At 43.6% G+C, this 25,912-nt stretch overlaps 1 protein-coding gene across 2 annotated transcripts in view; it reads left to right on the top strand.

The window, feature by feature from the left end:
- Positions 1–2,169: 2,169 nt before the first annotated feature.
- The window catches only part of LOC307052188 ((E2-independent) E3 ubiquitin-conjugating enzyme FATS), a gene marked incomplete at both ends in the record, with an annotated part of 242,601 nt that continues 218,858 nt past the window's right edge, over positions 2,170–25,912 (top strand). For both annotated transcript variants that reach the window (XM_079703045.1, XM_079703044.1), the window contains one exon: positions 2,170–2,409. In XM_079703045.1, coding sequence (XP_079559171.1) covers positions 2,170–2,409 — 240 coding nt within the window. The remainder of the gene's footprint in view (positions 2,410–25,912) is intronic.

The following is a 25,912-nucleotide window of genomic DNA, read 5'->3' as shown; positions in this document are numbered from 1 at the left end:
GTGGAGAGGGAGAACTCTTCAAGGCGCATATTTGCCAAAAGCTGAGAGGAGGCTGCCTGCAGAAGAGAGTTGTGTGTGTGAGCTCAGAGCATAGCCCAGGTGCTTGTCACCTGCCCTCTTCTGGCCCAGACCGCTGATCCAAGGCTTGTAATTCTCACTTCTCAATAACTGCATTAACAGAAATAGTACCAAAACATGAAATGAAGTGAAAAGGAGTATATCATCTGCATTTCTGAATGATTTGAAATTCAGAATCCAATAATTTTCAGCATCCTTTAAATCTCCACTATAGTAAGTCCCCTACATATGAATGAGTTCTGTTCTGAGAGCACGTTCGTAAGTCCAATTTGTCTGTAAGTCCAACAAAGTTAGCCCAGGTACCCAACTAACACAATCGGCTATATAGTACTGTATTATAATAGGTTTATAATACTTTTCACACGAATAATACATAAAAAACAAACACAAAAAATAAAGAAAACATTTTTAATCTTACAGTACAGTACCTTGAAAAGCACAGTACAGTACCAGCTACATCCTTGCTGTTTTTACGCTTGCTTCCGGACATCCTGAGCTTGAAATAAAGATACTGTGCTATTGGACTCTATACAGTAAAGTACACAAAAGCACAACCACTTGTTGAGGATGCATGCATGTGACAATGTACTCCAAGCACGTGAACTAACTTATGTGATTGGACATGCGAACGCACGTTTGCATTTTTGAAAGAGTTTAACTTGAAGGGTTGTATATAGGGGACTTACTGTATATTATATGTGTAGAGAGAATGTTGCTGAGTCCAAGATCGTACTGCCTGCTGCAGGACAGGCTGATAAATTGAGAGACGAGTTGTTTCAGCAAGAAATAGCGACTTTATTCCAAAGAACCACCTTCCCCAAGGTAGAAATTAAGGCTTCTTTTATACTAGAAGGGGAAGGGGTGTGGTTGGTTGTTGCAGATTTCTTGGTGTCAGAATCCTTTGTTCTTACAGCTGTCCAGGGAGGTCTGATCACCATGTTCCTATAAACCTCCAAGACAAACGTTAGTCTCTGTTCTGCAACTTTTTGCAACTTTTTATCTCTATATGAATGGAAAAGTGTTACACCCATAAACGTCAGAGCCTTGAGGATGGGCTCTCTGTATATTTCAGGCTATAGGCAACATTCTTAACTTGTAGCAAAAGTAATAGAATACAAAGTTTAAAGTAAAAGAAACAGAGCTGATACGGAGGCGGATTTGTTCTTCCCTATGAGGAGAACTGTAGTAGTCCTCACTATGTCTGTGCAGCATAATTTGGGCAGAAAAAAGGCAACTGTTCTTTGGAAATGATGCCTTATGTGACTCTATTACATGCTATTTGCTCACCATTTTGCTCACCTGATCCTCCTAACAACGCTGTGAGCGGCAGGCATTATTATTCCAAGTTTCCTCATGGGGAAACTGAGGCTCTGGGGTAGTGAGGGGATTCCCAGGGTTGGCTGGGGACCAGAGCCCTCAGCTAAGCCAGGGCACTCCCCCCAGTGGCAACCAGGACATCCCACCCGAGCCCTGTGCCTCTGATGCCAGCTTGTACCCATCACTGCTCTGTGCTCGACTTCTCTTTTCCACTTGAATGTGTTTCTTATCTTCTCCAGGGCTGAGGTCACCCTTTGTGTCAGTTGCAGTCTGTTCTTGTTCCTTTCAGTCCTGGCAAGAAAAAGCAGGAATTCTAAAAAGCCACAATTATCACTCCTGGTTCCTTTGTACAGCGCCCCGTGAATAATTTATTTGGATTCGAGGGGCTGGAGACTGAAAAACATACTGGACCTCGCGGTAACCAGGTGGATCCTGTGTTCAGAACTTGAATGCAGCGGGAAAGAGAAACGTGTCTTTGAAATCAGAGAAGATTTTGAGCGACCTGAGAACACAGGTGGAAGTGCTGGAGACGGGCAGACAGCAACAAGGAGTATTTTTATAGCACATAAAGGTCACCCTCGAGATTCCCACGTGCAAATCCTATATTCTTTGCAGCTGGGGTTTGAGAACAACTAGGTTTGGAGCTGGAAAACTCCGGGAGAGGTCGAGCCCAGGCACTTCCCACGTGCCTCCTGCTGCACTCGATACCTGGATTAAACAAAGAAAATTGTGTTTGCTGGGCGCGCTCGCTGAAGTCACAGGATTCTGCGTATCATGCAGCAGTCTGGAATTTCTACAAAAACTCTTCAGAAGGGGTATGCTGCCCGCCACGCGGAAACAGCCGTCCACCGGACTTTTCAGATCAAAACGTTTAGTACAGAGTTGAAAAACCATGTGATGGTCATGGATTTCGTGAAGAGGAACTGGTTTCCCTCCCAGAGAAGAGCCAAAGTTTGTATCATCCATATGTATCAAGGCCTGAAGACAGCTGAGCAGACAGCCAGCAGATACGAGGTAAGGTTGAATTTGGGCACACACCTCGTTCAGAGAAATGGAGTGTTGCTTATCAAACAGACAGGTCAGATGTTCTATCTGGTCTGATAAATCGTCGGTTTGTAGTTTTTCCTGAGGTATTTGGAAAAGACTTTCTCATCTCTTAATTTACTTCAGTTTTTGAAATATGAGGGGGCGGGAGCATAGTGGATAACTAATTTAATAGTACCCGGAACAGTTGGATAATTTGTATCCACCTTTAGAAACTGTGGTACATTTCTGGGAGTTAAATATTCTTAGCTGTGTAAATTTTCAATCATCTATTTTTAAAAACAAATTCCTGTTTGTTTCCTGATGGGTTTTGCAGGAGAATATCTATGCCTTGCCTTGATGAAGTTGAAGTAGAATGATTTAAGTTACACCAGTAAGAATGGGCTTTTATTTTTTTGAGGGTGAGCTCTTATTTTCAAGCAGAAATGACTTTTTCTGGGAGAAAAAGGAGAACTTGGGAGATTTAGAATGTCAAAGTGAGATAAACACATTGCTCTGAAACATATTTGTATTCTAAAACTAGAATAAGCCACAGGCAGTTATCCTTCAGAAGGTAAACACACATGAAATCTGATCAGTGCTTTATAGTACATGGACTAAATTATGAATGACATTGTAATTGATTCCCATATAGCTCACTTACCCATCCCTTTTGATAAATGTAACATGCAAATTGCTAATGTTTTATGGAAAGGCAACCTTTCTGAATACTTATGCTGTTATTAGGAAAGGCTTCCCATGAATGCTGGCAAAAACTCCAGGTCTTTCGTTCCCCACACTGGGCTTCCTTATTCCAGAGCAATGTCAGAACCTGTTCTGCAGGGTTCAAGGCTGGCTTCTCCCAGTGCCAGCCCTGGGATTGTGAATTTCCACGTTCACCACAGAGATATAAAGGCCACGGAAATAATGGTGTTAATTAAATTCAGTAATAGTTGTTCATTGGTTCATTGCCGAATCAACCAGAGCAAGAGGTGTGCAATTAGAATATAATTGAAGGAAACCAGAGATGTTATTATTCAGGAGGAATTAATCAGATGGGAATAGAATTTTATCATTGTATCATTTTCACTGAGGTTATTTTTCAGTCCTCCAGAGACAGAGAAAAACTTGTTGAATTATATCAGCTTGCATTTTTTTTTTTTTCTTGGTACGCAGGCCTCTCACTGCTATGGCCTCTCCCATTGCGGAGCACAGGCTCTGGACGCGCAGGCTCAGCGGCCATGGCTCACGGGCCCAGTCGCTCCGCGGCATGTGGGATCTTCCCGGACCGGGGCGCGAACCCGTGTCCCCTGCATCGGCAGGCGAACCCTCAACCACTGTGCCACCAGGGAAGCCCTCAGCTTGCATTTTTAAAAAAGTGTTCATGGCTCCATTTTACACCCTCAGTGGCAAAGAGCAGCTCTTGTGTTCCTTTTTTTTTTTTTTTTTTGGTATGCATAAAGCTTTGTTTATTTTTATAGCAACATTGAAGGTAACAGTGTGGAAAAGTGCATCTTTGTAGGAGATTGTAAAAAACATCTATTATGCTGACAGTTGCAGCTACAGCATTTTTTTGTGTGACTCAACTCCCCCCCAAGCCACATTTCCAAATACAGCCAACAATTGAGGCTGTGTGCCTGCTGCTTGAGTGTAACCTGGAGTCTAAAGTCTTATGTTCAAGTGAGTCTGAGACCCACAGCAATCAGGCTGGTCAGCTGGACAGCCCTCACTATGTCTGTGATTTGAAAGGCGGTCCAGGCAGGGCCTGCTTCCTCCACTTAAGGGCAGGCCAAGTTTGAAAACTCAGATAGGATCTGTGCCTCTGATGCCTCTGATCCCTCTGAATTCCGAGCTCTGTTCTTTTAGTAGCAAAAACATTTCACTTTAAAATATTCAATGTCCATTGAACTGTTCTTGGTGTTATTCCCACTGGGGCATGTCAGCCATTTAGGTTAGGAAACCCAGCAAGAAGGCAGCTTTCTTGCTCAGTTTCCAAGCTGAACTGACGAGAACCCAATTAACAGCCTCTGGGTCCTGTTACACTTGGCCCAGTGACCCCTTCTCTCTCGAAGGCTCCAAGGCCATTGGTTAATCTGCCAGGGCTTTAACCATAAAGTACCTGATGGGGTGAAAAATGAGCAAGCTCACTGGATGAACTCTCAATGCACGAAGGTGCCAGATTAAAGAAACTGGCTGGTCCTCCAGGAAGAGTGAGTTTGGGAGATTTTATTTCTGTAAAAACCTTATGGATTTCAAGTCCTCCTCAGGAAGACATACAGATGTATTTGAGTTGAGTTGAAAGTCTAAGGCTGGCATTTTTCTAAAACTGTGACCTTAGTCCTGAGCTGTGTTAATGCTTGGAGGTGCTGCCTCTCATCTGGGACAGACCTAACTCTGGCCCAGGGATGGTCCAGCCATACTCGTTCCCTTGCTTAAACTGCCTTGTAATAGGGATGACAAGCAGATGTACGGTCACATCTGAAAGGCAGTGAGGATTGGAAGCAGGTGGTGGTGAGGGGGCTAAAGATCCTGCTCTTCATGTTTGCAAAGCCTTGATCCCTGCTGACTCCAAAATGCCCCAAACTATTAAAACCACAGTATGTTCAGAACCTTTCTCCTCCTGCAGACATACCTGATAAATTTTGGATATCAAAATAACTATAAATGGGCAAGGAGATGGATTTTTATTTGAGTCTGGTTGCTGTCAACATTGCAAGCATGGCCACCTTCTGAGATTCCCTATGAAGCAGGGCGCGGACAGTTTCCCTGAGGTTAGAAGGGAAGCCACATAGAATTCAGAGATGTGCTCACATCTCCCAGAGTTGGAATGTGAGTGGGCATCTGTTAACTGATCGAGGAGACCATTCTGATGATAGGCGTGGGCTGGGGCACGCCAGCCAAGTCTCACCCATCTGTCTTCATGTAGATGACCGTTTCTAATACATTTCATCATTAGATGGACCAGGGAAAGTTTCTGTATTTGGTGATCACCATTTAGCCATACTTCTCAACATTTCCCCAAACCTCTATCATTTCCATCTCCCCTTCCTAATCATCCTTTTTTTTTTTTTTTGGACTTGGCTGTGGTGCTCAATTCTGGCTGAATAGAAGAATCATGGCAAACTTTTATTTTTTTATATTTATCTATCTTTTTGATAATGTCTACCCTCTGAGGAGTTTAGACATATGCACACACCCATAGTACCATCACCACAATCAAGGTACTAAACATATCCATCACTGCTAAAAATTTCCTTGTGTTCTTTTGCGTGTTGCTTTTTTGTTCGTTTTTTGGAGGTAAAAACACTTACCATGAGATCTGTCTTAACATATTTTGAAGTAACAGTACCACATTGTTAAGCATAGGCTCTATGTGGTATAGGAAAGCTCTAGGGCTTATTCCTCTCGCATAACTGAAGACTTATACCCATCGAGTAGCAACTCCACCCTCCCCCTCCCCCTCCCCCAGCCCCTGCAACCACCATTTTATCTTCTGCTTCGACGAATTTGCTTAGTTGTTATACTTCATATAAGTAGAGTCATGCAGGACAAATCATGCCATTTGTCCTTCTGTAACTGGTTAATTTCACTTGGCATAATGTCCTCTAGTTTCATTCATGTGGTCACAAATGGTAGGGTTTCCTTCTTTTTTAAGGCTGAATAATATTCCAGTATGTATATATTACATTCTCTTTGTCCGTTCATCTGCCGGTGGATATTTTGGTTGTTTTCTCATGGTGACTTTTACAAACTACATATGCCTGTGGCCCAGCCAAGGCTCTTGTGACCCAGAGTGGGTGTTTGACTTTGCTGTATTCCTTTAAAGAGCATTGAACTTTGTTCTGGCAGGAGGTTACATTCCTTGAAAACACTTTGATCCTTTTGAGCCTTACTTCTTGGCAGATTTTAGTCAAGGGCAGTGCTTCTCAATCATGGGTGATTTTGCCCTCCACCCACACCCCAGAGGATATTTGGTAATGTCTGCAGATATTTTTGGTTGTGACAACTCAGGAAAGATGCTACTGGTACCTACTGGGTAGAGGCCAGGGATGCTGCTAAATATCTTGCAGTGCCCGGGACAGTCCCCTGTGCCCAGAACAAAGAACTGCTCAGCCTGAAATGTCCACAGTGTGGAGGCTGAGGAACCCTGATCTCGTGCTAATTCAGGCCCACTACGTTTAAAAATTTATTTTAGGGCTTCCCTGGTGGCGCAGTGGTTGAGAGTCCACCTGCCGATGCAGGGAACATGGGTTCGTGCCCCGATCCGGGAGGATCCCACATGCCGCAGAGTGGCTAGGCCCGTGAGCCATGGCCGCTGGGCCTGCGCGTCCGGAGCCTGTGCTCCGCAACGGGAGAGGCCACAACAGTGAGAGGCCCACGTACCACAAAAAAAAAAAAAAAAAAAAAAAAAAATTATTTTATTCAAGTATAGTTGATTTACAATGTTGTATTAATTTCTGCTGTACAAAAAAGTGATTCAGTTATACATATATATACATCCTTTATCATATTCTTTTCCATCGTGGTTTATCACAGAATATTGAGTATAGGTGCCTGTGCTCTACAGTAGGACCTTGTTGTTTATCCATTCTGCATATAATAGTTTGCATCTGGTAACCCCAAACTCCCCTTCCATCCCTCCCCCAGCCTCCTTCCCCCTTGGCAACCACAAGTCTGTTCTCTATGTCTGTGAGTCTGTTTCTGTTTTGTAGGTAAGTTTATTTGTGTCATATTTTAGATTCCACGTATAAGTGATATCATGTGGTATTTGTATTTCTTTTTCTGACTTACTTCACTTAGTATGGTAATCTCTGGGTCCATCCATGTTGCTGCAGATGGCGTTATTTCATTCTTTTTTTATGGCTGAGTAGTATTCCATTGTATATATGTACCACATATATATATTCATCTGTCGATGGATGTTTAGGTTGCTTCCGTGTCTTGGCTATTGTGAATAGTGCTGCTGTGAACATAGGGGTGCATATATCTTTTCGAATTATAGTTTTGTCTGGATATATGCTCAGAAGTGGAATTGCTGAATCATATGGTAACTCTATTTTTAGTTTTTTGAGGAACCTCCATACTGTTTTCCATACTGTTCAGCCCCACTATTAAGGCATGATCCTTGTGAGGACTCAACTTAATGTCCCATGTATGTGAGATCTTTCCACCAGGGCCAGTGGGAACACAAACTGTTTCCAGCTCTGGGTGAGGTCCTGGAAGTGTCCAGCTTACTACTGTCTGGCAGTTCTTTTCCTGGTTTCAGACAGTTTTCCCTTAAGCATGTGCAAATGAGTATTCGGCCAAAGACTGCTGGGCCCCCTGGCAGGTTGCTAGAAACTCTCTTTCCTTGCTATTCCTTGGTATTTGGCTGCACAAACTCTAGCTACCTCAGCCTCTCTGAATCTGCACCCCTGCCCTGTCCACTCAGTGAGACCCCAGGGTCTCGTGAGCGTCCCTTCCCAATACACAGCCTGGAAACTGCTTCTAGGTGGGGACAATTGTAGGGCTCACCTCTCTGGTTACCCCTCATAGCCCCGCATTTCTTGTGCCCAGTGTCTGGAAACAATTGCTTCATAGCTTTTGTCTGGTTGCTCCATCATGGCCGGAAGTAGGCGTGTCTGCCCAGGTGGCTTTGATGCCCCACTGGAGTTGAGAAATGCTGCTCTGGGCTTTGATGGATGTTTTCCAGTGGTTGAAGTGAACCCTTAGGTAGTATGAAACAAAAGCACTCAAGTTTTAAGTGCTTGGGCTTCAAGATAACTTTATTCAGGGAATAAAGAAGTCACTGAGACCAAACAGAAGGTGACACAAATATTCCCTTACTTCTCACAATTATCAAAAGGTGCAAAACAATTTAGCTATATCCAAACCAAGCTGAAGAGACTTAGCCAGATCAGAGTCTTCTGAGTTTCACTCTTCCTTCTGAAGACTTGACCTCCGAGTGGTATTCTCCCTGGGATATGCTGGTGGCTCTGGCTGCAGGGAAGGCACTGAGCCCTCCAGAGTCAGGACTGAGAAAAAGACATTTCACAAAGGACAAAAAATATTTCAATAAGCTTTGCCGCCCAATGACCAGGTCGGAAACCTCTGCCTCATACGCAAGGCCTGAGAGTGTACTCAGTGATCCTCCTAGAATCTCCTAGAAGCTTCAACACTCATCCATTGACGATGGCTGGTAGCCTCTGTCCAGATGCAGGAGGAGGGAATCCAAGAGGCAAAAGATGAGCGACCACCCTTGGGAATCAGTGCTGCCCATTTGCCACACCAGCCCCTCCCTGCTCCTGCCAATGGGAGGCTGGCCGTCAGGGGGCGAGGTCCTGAGGAGGCACAAGAGGTCAGAGGTCTGAGATGAGTTTTGATATGTCAAGAAGCACACCTAGGGCTTCCCTGGTGGCGCAGTGGTTGAGAGTCCGCCTGCCGATGCAGGGGACACGGGTTCGTGCCCTGGTCCGGGAAGATCCCACATGCCGCGGAGCGGCTGGGCCCGTGAGCCATGGCCGCTGGCTGAGCCTGCATGTCCAGAGCCTGTGCTCCACAACAGGAGAGGCCACAACAGTGAGAGGCCCGCGTACCACAAAAAAAAAAAAAAAGAAGCACACCTGGTGACTGAGGTCTCCAAATTAACTGCACTGTGAATGTCTATGAAAGATGAAGTGCAAGTTGATCTGGAATATTTACAGCCAAGACCTATCTGACATCATTTGGCCAACTTCCATCAGGAAATTGTGCATGGGTGGGGGGACTACGTCCACATTTCAGCCAAACCAAGGCAGGAGAGATGGTAGAAGAAACGGGGATGTGACCAAGACCCAGGGCACTGGATGGAGTCTTTCTGGGGTCTTGATAGCTGAGTGACCTTGGAAAGTTTCCTGACCTCTTTGAGCCTTAGTTTCCTCATCTGCGTTCATGGGAACCATGGTGACATCTGCTTTACAGGGTTGCTGGGAGGAATAAGGGAGATGCTCTATATAAAGGCTGAGCCTCGGGCGTGGCACGGAGGCAGCATTCCGTAAAAGTGAGTCGTTGTTGGTGTTCAAGTTCCAATGTGCCTTTTTTCTGTCATCCCCAACTTTGAAGCAGAGCCATGGCATGAAGACATGGCCCCTGGACCCAAGCTAATTGTGACCAGTGCTTTGAGGATGCTGCCCCTGTGCCAGAAGTCCTGTTTCAACTGGGTGAACATCCCCTTCCTAGCTTCTCCTCACTGAAAGTGCCAGGTGACAGTGACTTATGACCTTCTATACCCTTGGCTCCATTCCCCGAGCAATTCAGAGATTTGTCACTAAGTTGTCCTTGAGCTGAATGCACAGTTTCTACTCAGAGCCCACCCAGTCCTGTGGCCAGCTGCAAATTCCATCTGACAAGAGATTATTGAGAATGTGTGTTCACACACATCTGATTCCTGCCTGGTAAAGCCAGGGTTAAGTCAGGAAGTATTAACAGGATATTTTTTCATGTAAGTTGTACCCTCCCTTGAAGACCTACCAGGATCTGAATGGAGTTTGTCACCTCATAAAGCATTGACTTGCCCTCATACTTTAGTGTCCTTCAGAATCCTCAAGAGACCTTTCTAAGAATGTAGACCCCTGGGCTCTGGGAAAGGGTGGGGTCCAGAAATCTCTGGTTCTTTTTTTTTTTTTTATTTTGAAGCTTTTAGTTTTTTTTGTTTTGTTTTGTTTTGCGGTTTGCGGCCCTCTCACTGTTGTGGCCTCTCCCGTTGTGGAGCACAGGCTCCAGACGCGCAGGCTCAGCGGCCATGGCTCACGGGCCCAGCCGCTCCGCAGCATGTGGGATCCCCCCGGACCGGGGCACGAACCCGTGTCCCCTGCATCAGCAGGCGGACTCTCAACCACTGCGCCACCAGGGAAGCCCAAGCTTTTAGACTTTATTTTAAGTACATTGGGAAATCATTGGAGAGTTTTAAGCAGAGGAGTGACATGTTCTCATTCTTAAAATTGAATTATAGTTGATTTACAATGTTGTGTTAGTTTCATGTGTACAGTGAAGTGATTCAGTTATGCATATATATATATATATATTCTTTTTTGTATCCTTTTCCATTATAGGCTATTATAAGATATTGAATATGGTTCCCTATATTCAGTATATAGCTATGCAGTAGGACCTTATTGTTTATCTATTTTATATATAATAGTTTGTATCTGCTAATCCCAAACTCCTAATTTATCCCTACCCCCCTCTTTGGTAACCATAAGTTTGTTTTCTATGTCTGTGAGTCTGTTTCTGTTTTGCAAATAAGTTCACTTGTGTCATATTTTTAAGATTCAGCATATAAGTGATATCACATGATACTTGTCTTTGTCTGACTTGCTTACTTAGTATGACAATCTCTAGGTCCATCCATATTACTGCAAGTGGCATTATCTCATCTTTTTTATGGCTGAGTACAAAAATCTCTGTTTTTAGCATAAAAACCAGGTGATTCTGATACAGATCAACTTCCTTGATCTGGAAGTTTCAGAACGATATTTTCCAACCGCATGAACCAAAGAGAAAATGACAAAGAAACCCGTGCGAATTGCCTGTGTTGAGAAAGCCGGTGTGAAGGGGCATGGCGGGGGGGTGGGGGGAGATATGATCAGAGAGCGGAGTGGCTGGACCACTCTGTGCAAGGAGAGTTGAGATGGGGATGGAACAAAGGGGACTGTGTTGGTTGGTCCCTGAATTGCCTCATTGATCCTCACCACAGCTGTGCGAGGCACATGAGCCCTGTTTTTCCGAGAGAAAATTCTGCGAGGCCCAGATAGATGATGCAGGCTGCACAGAGACACAGTTAGGAGCGGCAGAAGGGAGCTTCTACCTTAGTGACATCCTCCTCTGTGGTTGTGTTTCTTGCAAGGTGTTGGGGGAGCAGAGAGGGAAGCAGCCTTTGTCCTGACAGCAATAGCTGGGGACCTAGGGGACTTCAGAGTTGGTCCTAGAGAAACTAAACCATGCCAGAATCAGGTGGGAAGAGGCAATAGAGAGCCCACTGACTCTCTCCTTCTGGTTTAGGCATCTTTCCTTCCTGTGGCTTTTTCATTAAGCACCTTCTTCTGGTTTATAAGTCCCACATGGGTTCTCAGTGCCCTCTGTTTTTGCTCTCCCAGGTTCTCTTCCCTTTCTAGTGGAGCAGATGGAAAAAAGAGGAAAGATTGGGCTGGATCATTTTTTTAAAAGTATCAAGGACCTACTATGTGCCAGGAACTGTGCTGGGTGCCGGGGACACAGAGCTGCAAAAGGCAGGGTTCCGGCCCCTTCTCATCGTCTGGTCGGGGAGGCAGCCAATGAATGCCAAGTCAGGGGGTCTACAGAGAGCTGTAGACCCAGAGAACTCAGCAAGACTGCACAGGGGAGGAGACCTCTGGGCATGTGCTTCACGAGAGATTGGGAGTTTCCCAGGACCAGCAGGGAGGGTGAGAATGTGGGGTAAGAATGGTGAAGGGGAAGACACTTCAGGCAGCTGGAATGGCAACTTCTAGGTGGTGCACAGGCAGGCAGAACGTAAACAGAACTCAGTAATCTCTAGAACTGCGGCTAGAATTCACAGGATGTAGTTCCTGAGAGGAGGGAGCCAGGCAGAGAAAGAGCTCCAGACATTTCCTTCAGGTTCCCTTGAGTCTGCAGATGAAGACCAATCTGTGCTGTGAAACTTCACAAGGCCAAAGAACAACCAGCAAGGGAAGAACAGTTACTGGGAAGCTATCAGATGAACAATTCTCAGTGCTCACTTAGGGCCACGGATCACTGAAGTTCCCCACCATCCAGAATGTAGAGACCTCATTGAATGTATGGTAAATTCAGTAGAGATTCTAGAAAGGTTCTGCCTTGGAAGTCTGCTAAACCAGCCCTAGATTAAAGGCTGTCTTAGGTTCATCCTATAGCAATTTAAAACACAGTTCTTGAAGAATCAGGCTGTTGCACAAGTAGTTTAACTGCCGGCCAGAACAAAGATTAACATTCCTTAAAAGATTACAACAAAATCCATCAAGCAATAATAAAAAATTAAAAATATCTGGCATCCAGATAAAGCTTGCTAGGTATTTGACAAAGCAGGAAATTATGATTTTAACCAGGAGGAATTACGATTAATAGAAGCAGGTCCGTAAGTAGGAGAGACGATGGAATAGCAAGCAAGGACTTTTTATAAAGCTCTTATAAATATTATAAATATATTGCTTTCCCCTTAAAGTCAAGGATTTAAGGGAAGATATTACCACAATGGGAAGAGAAGTAGTTGATATAAAAATAAACCAGATAGAACTTATAGAGAAGAAAAAAATGATTCTTTAATACTATCTGAAATGGAGATTTCACTAGGTGGGATTAACAGGAAATTGGATGCTATAGAAGAAAAGATCAGTGAAATGTCTAACTGAAGAGAGAAAAAAAGAGAGGGAGAGATCTCAAGACACCCAAGACACATATAATTAGAATCTCTGAAAGAGTGGGGATGGGGTGAGGGCAGAAAAATATTTGAAGAAATAATGGCTAAAAAATTTTCCTAATTTAGTGGAACTTATGTCAAAGCATTGCTTGTCAAGTATATTTTATAGTATATATACCAAGTATACTTGTCAGAGGCCAGATCATCAAGATTGGGCCATGTCACATTAAACAGTATATATTTCAGTGTTTCCCAACATGGTGGTCCACAGCATTATCAATCAGCATTCTGCAGTCCAAGGAATATGTTTGTTTCCTTGTGCTCACTCTGTATAAATTAACTGAGGCAACTTGTTTATTTACTTATGGCTGAGATAATATCAGTTTAGTGCAGGATGATACATAGTTTCAGCTCTGATTGGCTATTAGAAAAAAACAAAACAATCTGGCAGATACTATCTGTGTTATTCTTCTACTGCTGCAAAACAAATGATCGTATACTTAGTAGCTTAAAACAAGACCTATTTATTATTTCACAGTTTTAGCCTCTCTGCTTAGGGTCTTTACAGGCTGAATCAAGGTGTCAGATGTGGCTGTAATCTCATCTGCAGCTCAGAGTCCTCTTCCAAGATCCAGGGTCATCATCAGCATTCAGTTCCTTGTGGCTGTAGGACTGAAGTCCCCATTGTCATGGTGGCTCTTGACTGACATGCTCAGCTCCTAGAGGCTGTCCTCTTGTCATGTGGCTCCGGCCATAGGCAGTTCACAGCATGTTTGTTTGCTTCCTCAAGGCCAGCAGGACAATCTCTGCTGCTTTGAATCCCTCTGATTGCTTTAAAAAACACACCTGATAAGGTCAGCCCCACCTGGTATGATCTACCTTGGATTAACTCCACATCTACTGATTAGCAACCTTAACTGAATCTGCAAAACCCTTTTGTGTGTAACAGGACTTAATTGTAGAAGTGATAGCCCATTGTATTCACAGGTTCTGCTCACACTCAGGAAAGAGGACGTATGATACCTGTGAGTATTCTGCTTACAATACTGTATTTAAAATGTTGTATCTGTGCAAAAAGGGAAATAATAGGAGCCCTTGGAATTGAAGGCAAATAGGTGTGAACCTCTGTCTAACAGCTTCACAAGGAAAGGAGCCCCTAATCTGTTCTAGCTCACGACTGTGTCCCCAGCACCAGGTCAGCCTTCAAGAAACATTGTGGGGTACGTGTATGAATGAACGAATGAACAAAAGTGCATGAAGTGTGTTTTAGGTGAAAACCTCAGGCCGGAGTGAGTGACGGTTGATGACTCTGGGCATGGAAGAGAGCGTCCTCTGATTTGATACGTTAGGCTCGCTTCCAGATTCACTCATTTTTTAGTGATTGACAGACAGACATCAGCTCTAGATTGCCAAAATGAAGCTCCAAACTAGAGGTCATTCCATTTTCTCCCCTTTTCATTAATCAAATTCCTAATAGAGAAGTTGTTTAATTTCCTCTCTGTGAGTCTAATGTATATCCTTTCTCCATCCAGAAAAGACTTGGAGACAGCTCCAAAAAGGAGTATCTTGGAAAACATCCAGGATTTAGGAATAATCATGTTTCAGAGGAACAAACAGGGTTGAAGGCAAAATGGGGGCATGACCTTCTTAAAGCACACAGCAAATTGCTTGCCATTTTGTGTCGAGAACAGGAAGCCTCTTCCCAGCAAAGCCACTGCAACCAGGGGTGAGAGGGTAGGCCCTCAAGCGGCCATACCCTGTGGAGGGCTCAGAGCCTCAGAGCCAGCCCTCCAGTTACAGAAACGTCACAAAACTCATTATTTGAGTTACAAGTGTGCTCAGCTCCCACTAATGAGTTCTGGACACTGCTGGCTTCTCCAGCTTAGCTGCTTTCAGTGGCGCTGGGTTAGGCCAGGTGTGTGAAAGGGACTGGGTCTCAGTTGATGGACGTGCAGAGGGGCCCGCGGTGCATGGGAGATGCGGGGGGCTCAGATCCACACTGTTTGCCCCTCGCTGTGGATGTAACATCCAGGAACAAATGCCTGGATATGTGTTCAAAATGCTCCAAAGGCCTGCGTGCCGCTGTGCCAGCTCTCAGACACAGGGAACAAGAATACGATGACTTTCCATGCAGCAGTTCTGCAGTAAATGGCCACTCACTCAGGTTTGGCTGTGTCATTTGTGGGGACCAGAACAAAATGAACAGGTGGTCCCCATGTTAAAAAAAAAAACAGGAATAATAATCATTTAAGGTTCTAACATATAAGTCTTTTTCCTTTCTTCCATGGTCTTTCTCTTGATTTGTTATGATGGTTTTTATTTGCTATTTAGTTGGTGTAAGTAAAGAAAAACTAAAAATTTAAATTATAACCATGAATTTTACTGTTCATCTTTATATTGTGTGATCTCAGTTTTAACACAAATATTAAAACATTTAACTCATCTGTGGAATTATTGAAATGGTACAATTATTGTTTTTAATCTCATCCATGCATATATTTTCCTTTTTAAAAAAATTTTTTTGAAGTATAGTTAATTTGCAATGTTGTGTTAGTTTCAAGTGTACATCAAAGTGATTCAGTTATATACATATATATATATTCTTTTTCAGATTTTTTTTCATTATAGGTTACTACAAGATATTGAGTAGTTTCCTGTGCTATACAGTAGGTCCTTTTCATTTACCTATTTTATATATAGTAGTGTGTATATGTTAATCCCAAACTCCTAATTTATCTTAACCCCCTTTGGTAACCATAAATTTGTTTTCTGTGTTTGTGAGTCCATTTCAGTTTTGTAAATAAGTTCATTTGTATCTTTTCTTTGATTCCACATATAAGCGATATATGATATTTGTCTTTCTCTGACTCATTTCACTTAATATGATAATCTCTTGGTCCATCCATGTTGCTGCAAATGGCATTATTTCATTCTTTTTTATGGCTAAGGAATATTCTATTGTATATATATACCACATCTTCTTTATCCATTCATCTGTTGATGGACATTTAATTTGCTTCCATGTCTTGGCTATTGTAAATAGTGCTCCTGTGAACATCGGGGTGCATGTATCTTTTCGGATTAGAGTTTTCTCTGGATATATGCCACGAGTGGTATCGCTGGATCATATGGTAGCTCTATTTTTTGTTTTAATTAATTAATTAATTAATTAATTAATTAATTTATGGCTGTGTTGGGTCTTTGTTGCTGTGCACTGGCTTTCTCTAGTTGTGGCGAGCAGGGCTACTGTTTGTTGCAGTGCGTGGGCTTCTCATTGTGGTGGCTTCTCTTGATGCAGAGCACGGGCTCTAGGCACATGGGCTTCAGTAGTTGCAGCACACGGGCTCAGTAGTTGTGGCTCGCGGGCTCTAGAGCACAGGCTCAGTAGTTGTGGTGCATGGGCTTAGTTGCTCCGCGGCATGTGGGATCTTCCTGGACTAGGGATGGAACCTGTGTCCCCTGCATTGGCAGGTGGATTCTTAACCACTGCGCCACCAGGGAAGTCCCTATTTTTAGGTTTTTAAGGAACCTCCATACTGTTCTCCATAGTGGCTGCACCAATTTACATTTCCACCAACAGTGTAGGAGGGTTTATTATTTGTAGACTTTTTTAATGATGGCCATTCTGACCAGTGTGAGATGATACCTCATCGTAATTTTGGTTTGCATTTCTCTAGTTAGTGATGTTGAACATCTTTTCATGTGCCTGCTGGCCATCTGTATGTCTTCTTTGGAGAAATGTCTCATATATCTATTCTTACTAGAACAACGGAAACACTGCAAAAACCAATTCAGATTTTAATTTCATTCCTTGGTATAATCATATTTTACCAACACTCTCTACCTTTAGTTTACTGATGAGTAAGGAAGCACCAAAAGGAAAGGGGACTGTGGTTGCCCATCTCACCTTTCCTTCTATGCTATTATTTTCAGCGTAAGCGGTTGGCTAACACAGGGATGTAAGCGGAGTAAGAACAGATATGATAGGGTTACCAACCAGGGTTCTTGGCCTCCGTAATCAGTTGAAATTGATCAGAGGCCAGACAAGAAATTCAGGCAAGGCTTTACTGGGGCCCCTGCTTCAGCAGGGGTGAGTGAGAACAAGTAACAGGTTCCCTTGCTGGGTCCCTAAGGGGGGGCGAGCTGGTTCCTTATGTGGAGTGAGGGTAGGGGTGTGTCCAGAGGTCAGGCTGGAGCGGTGGCGTAGGTGGTCTGCCCCCCTTTGGTGGTGTTGAGTGCAGCGGGCATGCGCAGTACCCTGCTTTTGCCCCCAACACCCTGCTTTTGCTCCCGGCTCTTCAGAAATGGCCGTTGGGTTTTTGGTCATTTTGTATCTTGTCCATAATTTGCCCCAACGTCACATGCATGCAGTTATTTTTAGTCCCTTATGGTTTCTTTGTATTTTTTTGCTTGAGAAGATGTTTGTTCAGGTGCAAGCACTGCAGCAAAGGGTCCCAGATCCCAGGTCCCAGTCTGTCTCAATAGAGTTGCTCAGGCATTTGTGTTTTTCAGAAATCTATAGCCTTCTTCCTACATTTGAAGCAAACCTGGTTCCAGTGGAAAGCATGGCCTCTCGGGGCTGTCATCCTTCTGCTCAGTTGATCTTGGGGTAATTTGCTTAACTTTTATTCACTTTGGATCTCTCTAAACTCCCATGCATTGTAGGTTCACCCGAATTCTGTGATCAAGGAACACCAGAACACCTTCTGTGAATGGGACAGCAAGGAAATCAACCAACACACACATGGCACACGTCTTTCTGCTCACATGCATTCCCATCCCATGGGGTTTATACACAAAACACAAGTTCACAGATAAAATTATTTAAAAATCCAAGATGGCGATACCAAAAGCACAGGCCACGAAAGAAAAAATGGATAAGTTGGGCTGCATCAGCGTGAAAAACTGTGTGCATCCAAGGACCCTGTCAACAGAGTGAAAGGCAGCCCATGTGCACCATGGCTGAACCTTGAGGACCTTGTGCTGACTGAGATAAGCCAGGCACAGAAGGACATTATGTTGGTGTTCTGTTTTGTTTTGCGGTACGCGGGCCTCTCACTGTTGCAGCCTCTCCCGTTGCGGAGCACAGGCTCCGGACGCGCAGGCTCAGCGGCCACGGCTCACGGGCCTAGCCACTCCACGGCATGTGGGATCCTCCTGGACCGGGGCACGAACCGGTGTCCCCTGCATCGGCAGGCGGACTCTCCACCACTGCGCCACCAGGGAAGCCCCATTATGTTGTTTGACTTCATTTTTCTGAGGTGCCTGGACTAGTTAAATTTCACAGAGACAGAAAGTGGAGTGGTGGCTGCCAGGGGCTGGGTGGAGGAGGGGAATGGAGAATCCTTGTTTAATGGGGACAGAGTTTCAGTTTGGGAAGATGGAAAAGCTCTGGAGATGGAGAATGGTGATGGTTGCTCAACATGGTGAATGTACTTAATCTCATGGAATTGGACACTTACAATGGTACATTTTATTGACTTTGTAACTGGGTAATTAACATGCCTATAATACGGTGTTATTTTCCCCCCACCCCTGATGTTCGCATAAAAGTCTCCAGTCAAGTGTTTCGTCATTGCTGCTCCCTGTAAACAGACAGGGGCTGAAGGCACTGGTGGGGCAATGAAGAGTGAACTCTCCCAAGATCACTTCTCATGAGGCAGCCAGGGGAGGCCTTCGTCTGTGAGTCTCACGAGAGGAGGAATGATTGAAATGATCTCTCCTCTTTACATCCTGACTTGTCTCATTTTCCAACCAGAACCCCACCAGACACCACCCTTGAAAACCAAAGTGAAGGAGAAGCAAGGAGAGACACAGAGGTTGAACTGTAGCATCTTTTTTCAGATCCTAACAAGGGAACAGTCCCACCATTTGCAGTCAGATAAGAGATGTTATCTCGGTAATAAAAGGCAATTGAGAGTCTAAATGAAAAATCTAATGCTTTTCATGCTGATTTATTTTAGATTAGAAAAAGCTAAACCAGATGTAAACATGAAGAGATGAAGCATGAAGATGGAATTGTGGCAGAGTGATAAATCTCACTTTTGAATTATTATAGGTCCAGGGTTGCATTAACCAGAAAATACACTGTTGATCCATAAACTGCTCTGACATGAATTATTGTTGCAGAAGAGAGTTCAGAAGATTGAATACAAACATGCAACACTGGCGAAGATCAATCACGCATCTAGATTAGCCATGGAGAGTGCATTCCAGGCCCCAAAGAGGCTGTGTTAACCCATAGGCGGTCCAATCTGGAACCATCCATACCTTGTGCTTGTTATTTGCCCTTTAGTGGTACCTCCAGCATCCCCAGGAGAAGGCACAGGGATGCTGAGAAGAAATGGCCCTCTTCCCTGTTTTTCTGTTGGCAGACTCCAAACAGTATCTCCCATTACCCTAAAAAGAAGACCCTGCCAGCCAAAATCCACTCTTGGTCGTTGGCAACTTGGGATATAAGTTATTTCAGAATCTCTCCTCTGTTTTCTTTGCCAAACAGACAGGTGTCCAGAAGAGGCAAAGTGGAGGTAGGGTTCTATGTAGGCCTGGAAATCCCTGTTTTCTCCTCTCTCTTATTTCCTGGGGTGTATGAAGTTTCAGTCTCTGTTTTACTTGCTCATGCTTTACAAAGCCCATAAGCCATCTCTGACTACCTCCCCTCCCCCCAACACACACATACACACACACACACACACACACACATGTGGGGAATGCTGAGAACATGATGTTCTGGTTGTTCTGACACTGGCATTAAGTAGCTCTGTGAGACAGAACAAATTAGAGAATCTCTCCACACCCCAGTGCTTGTATCTATAAGCAGAGATAACGTCTGTCTTGTGGGGACTGCATGACGGGTATTTGGAAAACACTAACCCAGGGGCTGGTGAGTTCATTAAATATCTGTGGTACCCATCCACGGTTCTCCATCCAGAACTCTTGGGGCCAAATGTAATTCAACGGTGACTTTTTAGTTTTATTTCAGAAAGGTGATCCTGCATAACATTCCCAAGGGGATCTGAGTAGCACCCTGTAATCAATCTCACTGATGTTTCTGTAATAAAATATATGAATATTCACATTAAATGGAATAAATTAATGTTATAAATAGCCCCAGGTTAGTTCAGGTAAGGTTTTGTTGTCAGATTAGTTTTCTACAAACTCAGAGAGAAAACCTCTCATATTTCAGAGCTTCATGAATTTTAGAATTGTACATAAGGGATTATGGGTCCATAGTGAGTACTCAGATGTCTTGAAGGGAGAGTCAGTAAACAAAAAATCCAGCAAAAGACAATAAGACATTTGCTCATTAGAGCACAGCTGTTATGGCAGGACTTGGGAGGACCGAGTGCAAAAATGTGGAAGTTGTTTTGTGGAGTATTTAGTCTTATACAAATGGAAGGTTCCAGTATTATTGTACCCACAATGTTCAAATCAGCTTCTGGCTCCTGATGGAGTTCATAGCTCAACTTGTTGTCAATGTGATCAGTATCCTAGCTGGTGTCATGTTTGACCCCAGAATTTCTGCTGGTAGGTTGCACTCTGTAAGGAGGCAGGTGGTAAGGTGATGTGGAAGAACCCCAGACCAGGCTCAGGAGGGCTGGTGTAGGTGCCAGAGCCACCGTTGTATTGTTTTGGGGCATTTATGTCTCTTACCCTCTGTGGGTCTTGTTTTCTTTGCATAAAAAACCTCTGTGTTTTCTTGGCCACCTCTCAGGGACTTCGGAGAATCCAAATGAGGTGATGTATAATAAAGAACTTTGCAAACTGGAGCATTTCTTATGATTGTTGGGTATCATGATTCTTTTTTTTTTTTTTTTTTTGCGGTACGCAGGCCTCTCACTGTTGTGGCCTCTCTCATTGTGGAGCACAGGCTCTGGATGCACTGGCTCAGCGGCCATGGCTCACGGGCCCAGCCACTCCGCGGCACGTGGGATCTTCCCGGACCGGGGCATGAACCCGTGTCCCCTGCATCGGCAGGCAGACTCTCAACCACTGCGCCACCAGGGAAGCCCTCATGATTCTTTTAATGTGCTTGATCCTAGTCATAGTTTTTACTCCCAAGGAGTCATCCTAATTGCCTGGGTTCCAGTCTGGGCTTCTTCACTTTCTTATTAGGTGTGTGTGACTTTGGGCAATTTTCTTACCCTTTCTGTGCCTTAATTTCCACTTCTGTAAAATGGAAATAATAATTATATTTCTCTCACTGAGCTGTCTTAGGATTCAATGAGGTAATTGCCTGGCATGCGATGAGCCCTCAGTGCTAGCTCCTGGTGTGGCCCCAGGCTTGAAGCAGGCTCAGGCTCAGCAGCCTCTGGGAACAGAAGTGGCAAAGAGATCTTAAATCTTTCCTCCTGTTGTGTGGCTTTGGTAAATTACTGTTGCTAGTTACTGTCACTAAATAACACACTGCCATTCACTAAATAACACGCTTCAGAGACCTAAGGGAGATAAAGTCTTGAATGGGCTGAATGAGGAGTCACTTAGTGATCACTCTTGTTGGATCCTTATCTGACACCATGTACAAAATTTAACTCAAAATGGATCAAAGACCTAAAACTACAAAACTCTTAGAAGAAAACGTAGGGTAAAACCTTCAAGATGTGGGATTTGGCAATGATTTCTTGGACGTGGCTCAAAAAGCACAGGCAACAAATGAGAAAAATAGGTAAATTGGGCTTTATGAAGAGTTTAAAATTTTGTGCATCAAAAGTCAGTATCAGCAGAGTAAAAGGGCACCCCACAGAATGGGAGAAAATATTTGCAGGTCGTATGTCTGATAAGAGAATAATATCCAGAATATGTAGAGAACTCCTAAAACTCAAAAACAAATAAACAAGTCATTTCGAAAATGGGCAAAGGACTTGAATAAACCTTTCTCCAAAGAAGACATACAAATGGCCAATAAGCACATGAAAAGATGCTCAGCATCACTAATCGTTAGGGAACATGCAAATGAAAACTACAATGAGGTAACTACCCCCACACCTATTAGAATGGTTACTATGAAAAAAAAACCACCCCAGAATATAACAAGTGTTGGTGAGGGGGTGGGAAACAGAACACTTGGGCCCGGTTGGTGGGAATGCAAATGGTACAGCCTCTGTGAATAACAGTATGTTGGTTCCTCAAAAAATTAAAAATAGAATTGTCGTATGATTCAGCAATTCCACTCCTGGGTACATATCCAAAAATATTGAAAGCAAGATCTCAAAGAGATATTTGTACAGCATTTGTACAGCATTATTCACAATAGGTTAAAACATGGAAGCTACTTAAGTGTGTCTGTAGACAGATGAATGAATAAGCAAAATGTGGTGTATACGTATGATGGCGTATTATTCAGTCTTAAAAAAGGACAAACTTATGGTTACCAAGTGGGAAAAGAGGGGAGGGATAAATTGGGAGATAGGGCTTGACATATGCACATTGCTATGTATAAAATAGATAACTAACAAGAACCTACTGTATAGCACAGGGAACTCTACTCAATACTCTGTAATGACCTATATGGGAAAAGAATCTAAAAAAGAGTGGGTATATGTATATGTATAACTGATTCACTTTGCTGTACAGCAGAAACTAACATGACATTGTAAATCAACTAGACTCCAATAAAGATTAATTAAAGAAAGGAAATTCTGACATGGGGTACAACGTGGATGAACCTTGAGGACATTACACTAAGTGAGATAAGCGAGTTACCAAAAGACAAATACTGTATGATTCCACTTGTGTGAGGTACTTAGACTAGTCAGAATCATAGAGACAGAAAGTAGAATGGTGGTTGCCACAGGCTGGGGAGTGGGGGAGGGGAGAGCTATTGTTTAATGGGTATAGAGTTTCAGCTTTACAAGATTAAAAGAATTATGGAGATGGATGTTGGTGATGGTTGTACAATAATGTGAATATATTTAACACCAGTGAACCATACACTTAAAAATGGTTACGGTGCTAAATTTTATGTGAAGTATATTTAACCACAATAACGAGAATTAAAATTTAAAAAATAAACCTATCACATGTTAGGCTTTGTAAAATATAGTTGCAAAACGTTGCATCTTACACAGGCAGCAGCTAATTTCAGCTCATGAATCAAGGCTCCAGAGACAAGGCTGTAATCTAATGTGTATACAAGACTAAGCTTTAACACATAACTGAACATAAGGCACTGACTTGCCTTGTTCGGAAATCACCAAAGCTTGCCTGTCACTTAGGAAATAATATCCACATTGGCACAGCATTCAAGGCTGCCATGATACGTTGTTATGTCCACAGATGTGCAGATGTGGAGACTCTAGAGTGGATTATGAGCATTGTTGTAATGTTAATGGATACATTAACACATGTGCTCCGACCTACAAAGCCAGCCCCTGCTGTAGGGTATTTTGGATGCTTCCAGTGTTTTGTCATAATGAATCAGACTGCAGAAATGTCTTTTGTGCGTATGACTTTAACTATATATATATATTTTAAATTTTTTATTGAAATATAGTTGATTTACAATGTTGTCTTAGTTTCAGGTGTACAGCAAAGTGATTCAGTTATATATACACATATAAGTATATGTATTCTTTTTTTATATACTCTTCCATTATAGGTTATTATAAGATATTGAGTATAGTTGCCTGTGCTGTACAGTAGGTCCTTGTTGGTTTTCTGTTTTACATATAGTCGTGTGTATCTGTTAATCCCAAACTCCTAATTTATCCCTCTCCCACCCCCGCTTAACTATATTTTGAATTAGTTAGAAATCCAAGGGTTTTAAGCTGGGGAGGGACACAATCAGATTTGCTTTATAGAAACATGACTGGGGATGCTGTGGAGGGAGGAGGCTGCTGGAATGTGTGGTCTTGGCAGGAATTCTGAGGCCCTCCATGGAAGCGGTGGGGAGAAGGAGGCGGAGATGCAACGTGGAGATATTTAGGGAACGTAACCCACCGGCGCTGTTGGTACAGCACATCCACTGGAGCTGGCTGGTGGGTGGGGCCGGGAGAGCACAGCGAGAATAGTGAGAAGAATTTCCGTGTCATAGGTCAGAGTGGCTCAGTCGAGGCTGTGCTAAACTGAGACCTGGTGGGGCACGAGGCAGCGGGACAGAGAGTGTGGCCAACAAGTTTTGGGGCCAGTGGGAAGGTGAAAGGTGGAAAACACCGTGTGTTTGTGGAGGGATTTTTTTGGTTTCGTTTTTAAGCTAAGAAAGATTTTGGTGGCGTCTAAAATATGATACAAATGAACTCATTTACAAAACAGAAACAGACTCACAGACATAGAAAATGAACTTACGGTTACCAAAGGGGAAAGGAGTGGGGGAGGGATAAATTAGGAGTTTGGGGTTCGCAGATACACACTACTGTACATAAAAGAGATAAGGAACAAGGCCGTACTGTAGAGCACAGGGAACTATATCCAATATCCTGTAATAAACCATAATGCAAAAGAATATGATGAAAGAATATATATACACACACATACCTACACACACACGTATAACTGAATCACTTTGCTGTACACCTGAAACTAACAAAACCTTGTAAAGCAACTATACTTCAGTTAAAAAAATGAAATAGAAAAGAAAGGTTTGGACACGGTTAGAAACATTGAGGAGGGCAAAGTTGAAGATGGAGAGGAGGGGGGACCCTTGATGGTGCACGGTCTCCGAGGAGATGGGGCAGTGGATTCTAAAGGCCACTGTGCCACTTAACTTGGGGAGGAAGCTTTGCTTTTGTTAATTCATTGCTTGGTTAATTCTTCCATCCTTTTTTAAACAAATATTTATTGAAAGTCTACTATGCATCTAGCCCTATTAGGAGCCAGGATACATTGGCAAGTGAGGCAAACATAATTTTATTCTCAGAGGGGTTAGAGTCTAGGGGAGAAGCAGACATTGGTCGTAGATTTACCCAAGTCAATGCGTGCTTACAAGTGAGTGCTCTGAAGGGAAAGAATGCTCCTGTAAGAGCTTATAAATCAGAAACTGAGTTTTGAGAGTGGTGTATGGAGGGACACACGAGCAGGTCATGCGAGCGGGGTCAGAGGAGGACCAGGGAAAGAACACGCTGTGCAGATGAAACAACAGGTGCAAAGGCCCTGTGGTAGGGGGGAGAGTTCAATTCAAGGGGATGAGGGAAGCTCACACAGCACATGTGGCCAGGAGAGGGGTGCCCAGTGATGCCCAGAGATCAGCGGGGGCAGACTACACAGGGCTCTTCTGATGCTCTGTCCTAAGGGCAATGGAAGGTATTGTCTTCTGCATGAAGGGATTTCAGTCAGCAACCCACAGAGCGTAGAGCCAAAGCCACATGTCTCCAGGACGTCGCTGGTGGACTGAGAGCCGGGGTCAGATGATGTCTGAGGTTCCTGAATCGCCCTGTTGTTGGGAATTCTGGGTTTCTGTAATACCCAGAACCTGTACCAGACGGTTCCAGGCTTCGGAGAGGCCAGGCATTTATAGAGGGCTGCGGGGCTGAGTCAGCTTGTTATCTACTGCCAGTCACTGGGACCCGAGAGAGAGAAAAATTGTCCTCGGTTGGAACCAGTACACTTTAGTGCTTGTAACTTCACACACTCTGGGGCTGGGCGCTCTCTCAGCGTTGCTTGGTGCACAGGGGAATTGCTGGGCAGACCTGATTCCGAGTCAGGTCCCAGGTCACCTGACTTGTGAGGCTTGATGGAGTTACTTTAAAAAATACACAGAAAACTTTTTCTGAAAAGAGCCATACAAGACAATGACCCTGGAGAGAGGAAGCTTAAAATCTCTGCTGGACCGGAGTCTCCTTGCACCGCTTCCTCCGCAGATAGCTTCCGGAACAGGGAACTGATTCTGTTTGAAGCAGCGGAGAGAGAACTCACTTCTTCTCCTAAATTTAGGATTTAAATTACTTTCCATCCTCATGTCTACTGTGTTGCACTTTTGTTTCCTTCCTGAAAAGTTTTCGTGTGTGTTTCTTATGACATGTCTATGCTAAGTCTAAGAAAAGGACATATGTAAGTGTGATAGCTATATAAGCACAGCCAGGTACAGTCAAATAACCAAACAATAATACTTAGTAAAAATAACAATTTTTAATTTTTTTCTTTTAAAAAAATGTTATTGAAATATGGTTG

Source organism: Hyperoodon ampullatus (genome assembly GCF_949752795.1).
Source record: "Hyperoodon ampullatus genome assembly, chromosome: 1".
NCBI lineage: Eukaryota > Metazoa > Chordata > Mammalia > Artiodactyla > Ziphiidae > Hyperoodon > Hyperoodon ampullatus.
This window is presented reverse-complemented; position numbering and strand designations above follow the sequence as displayed.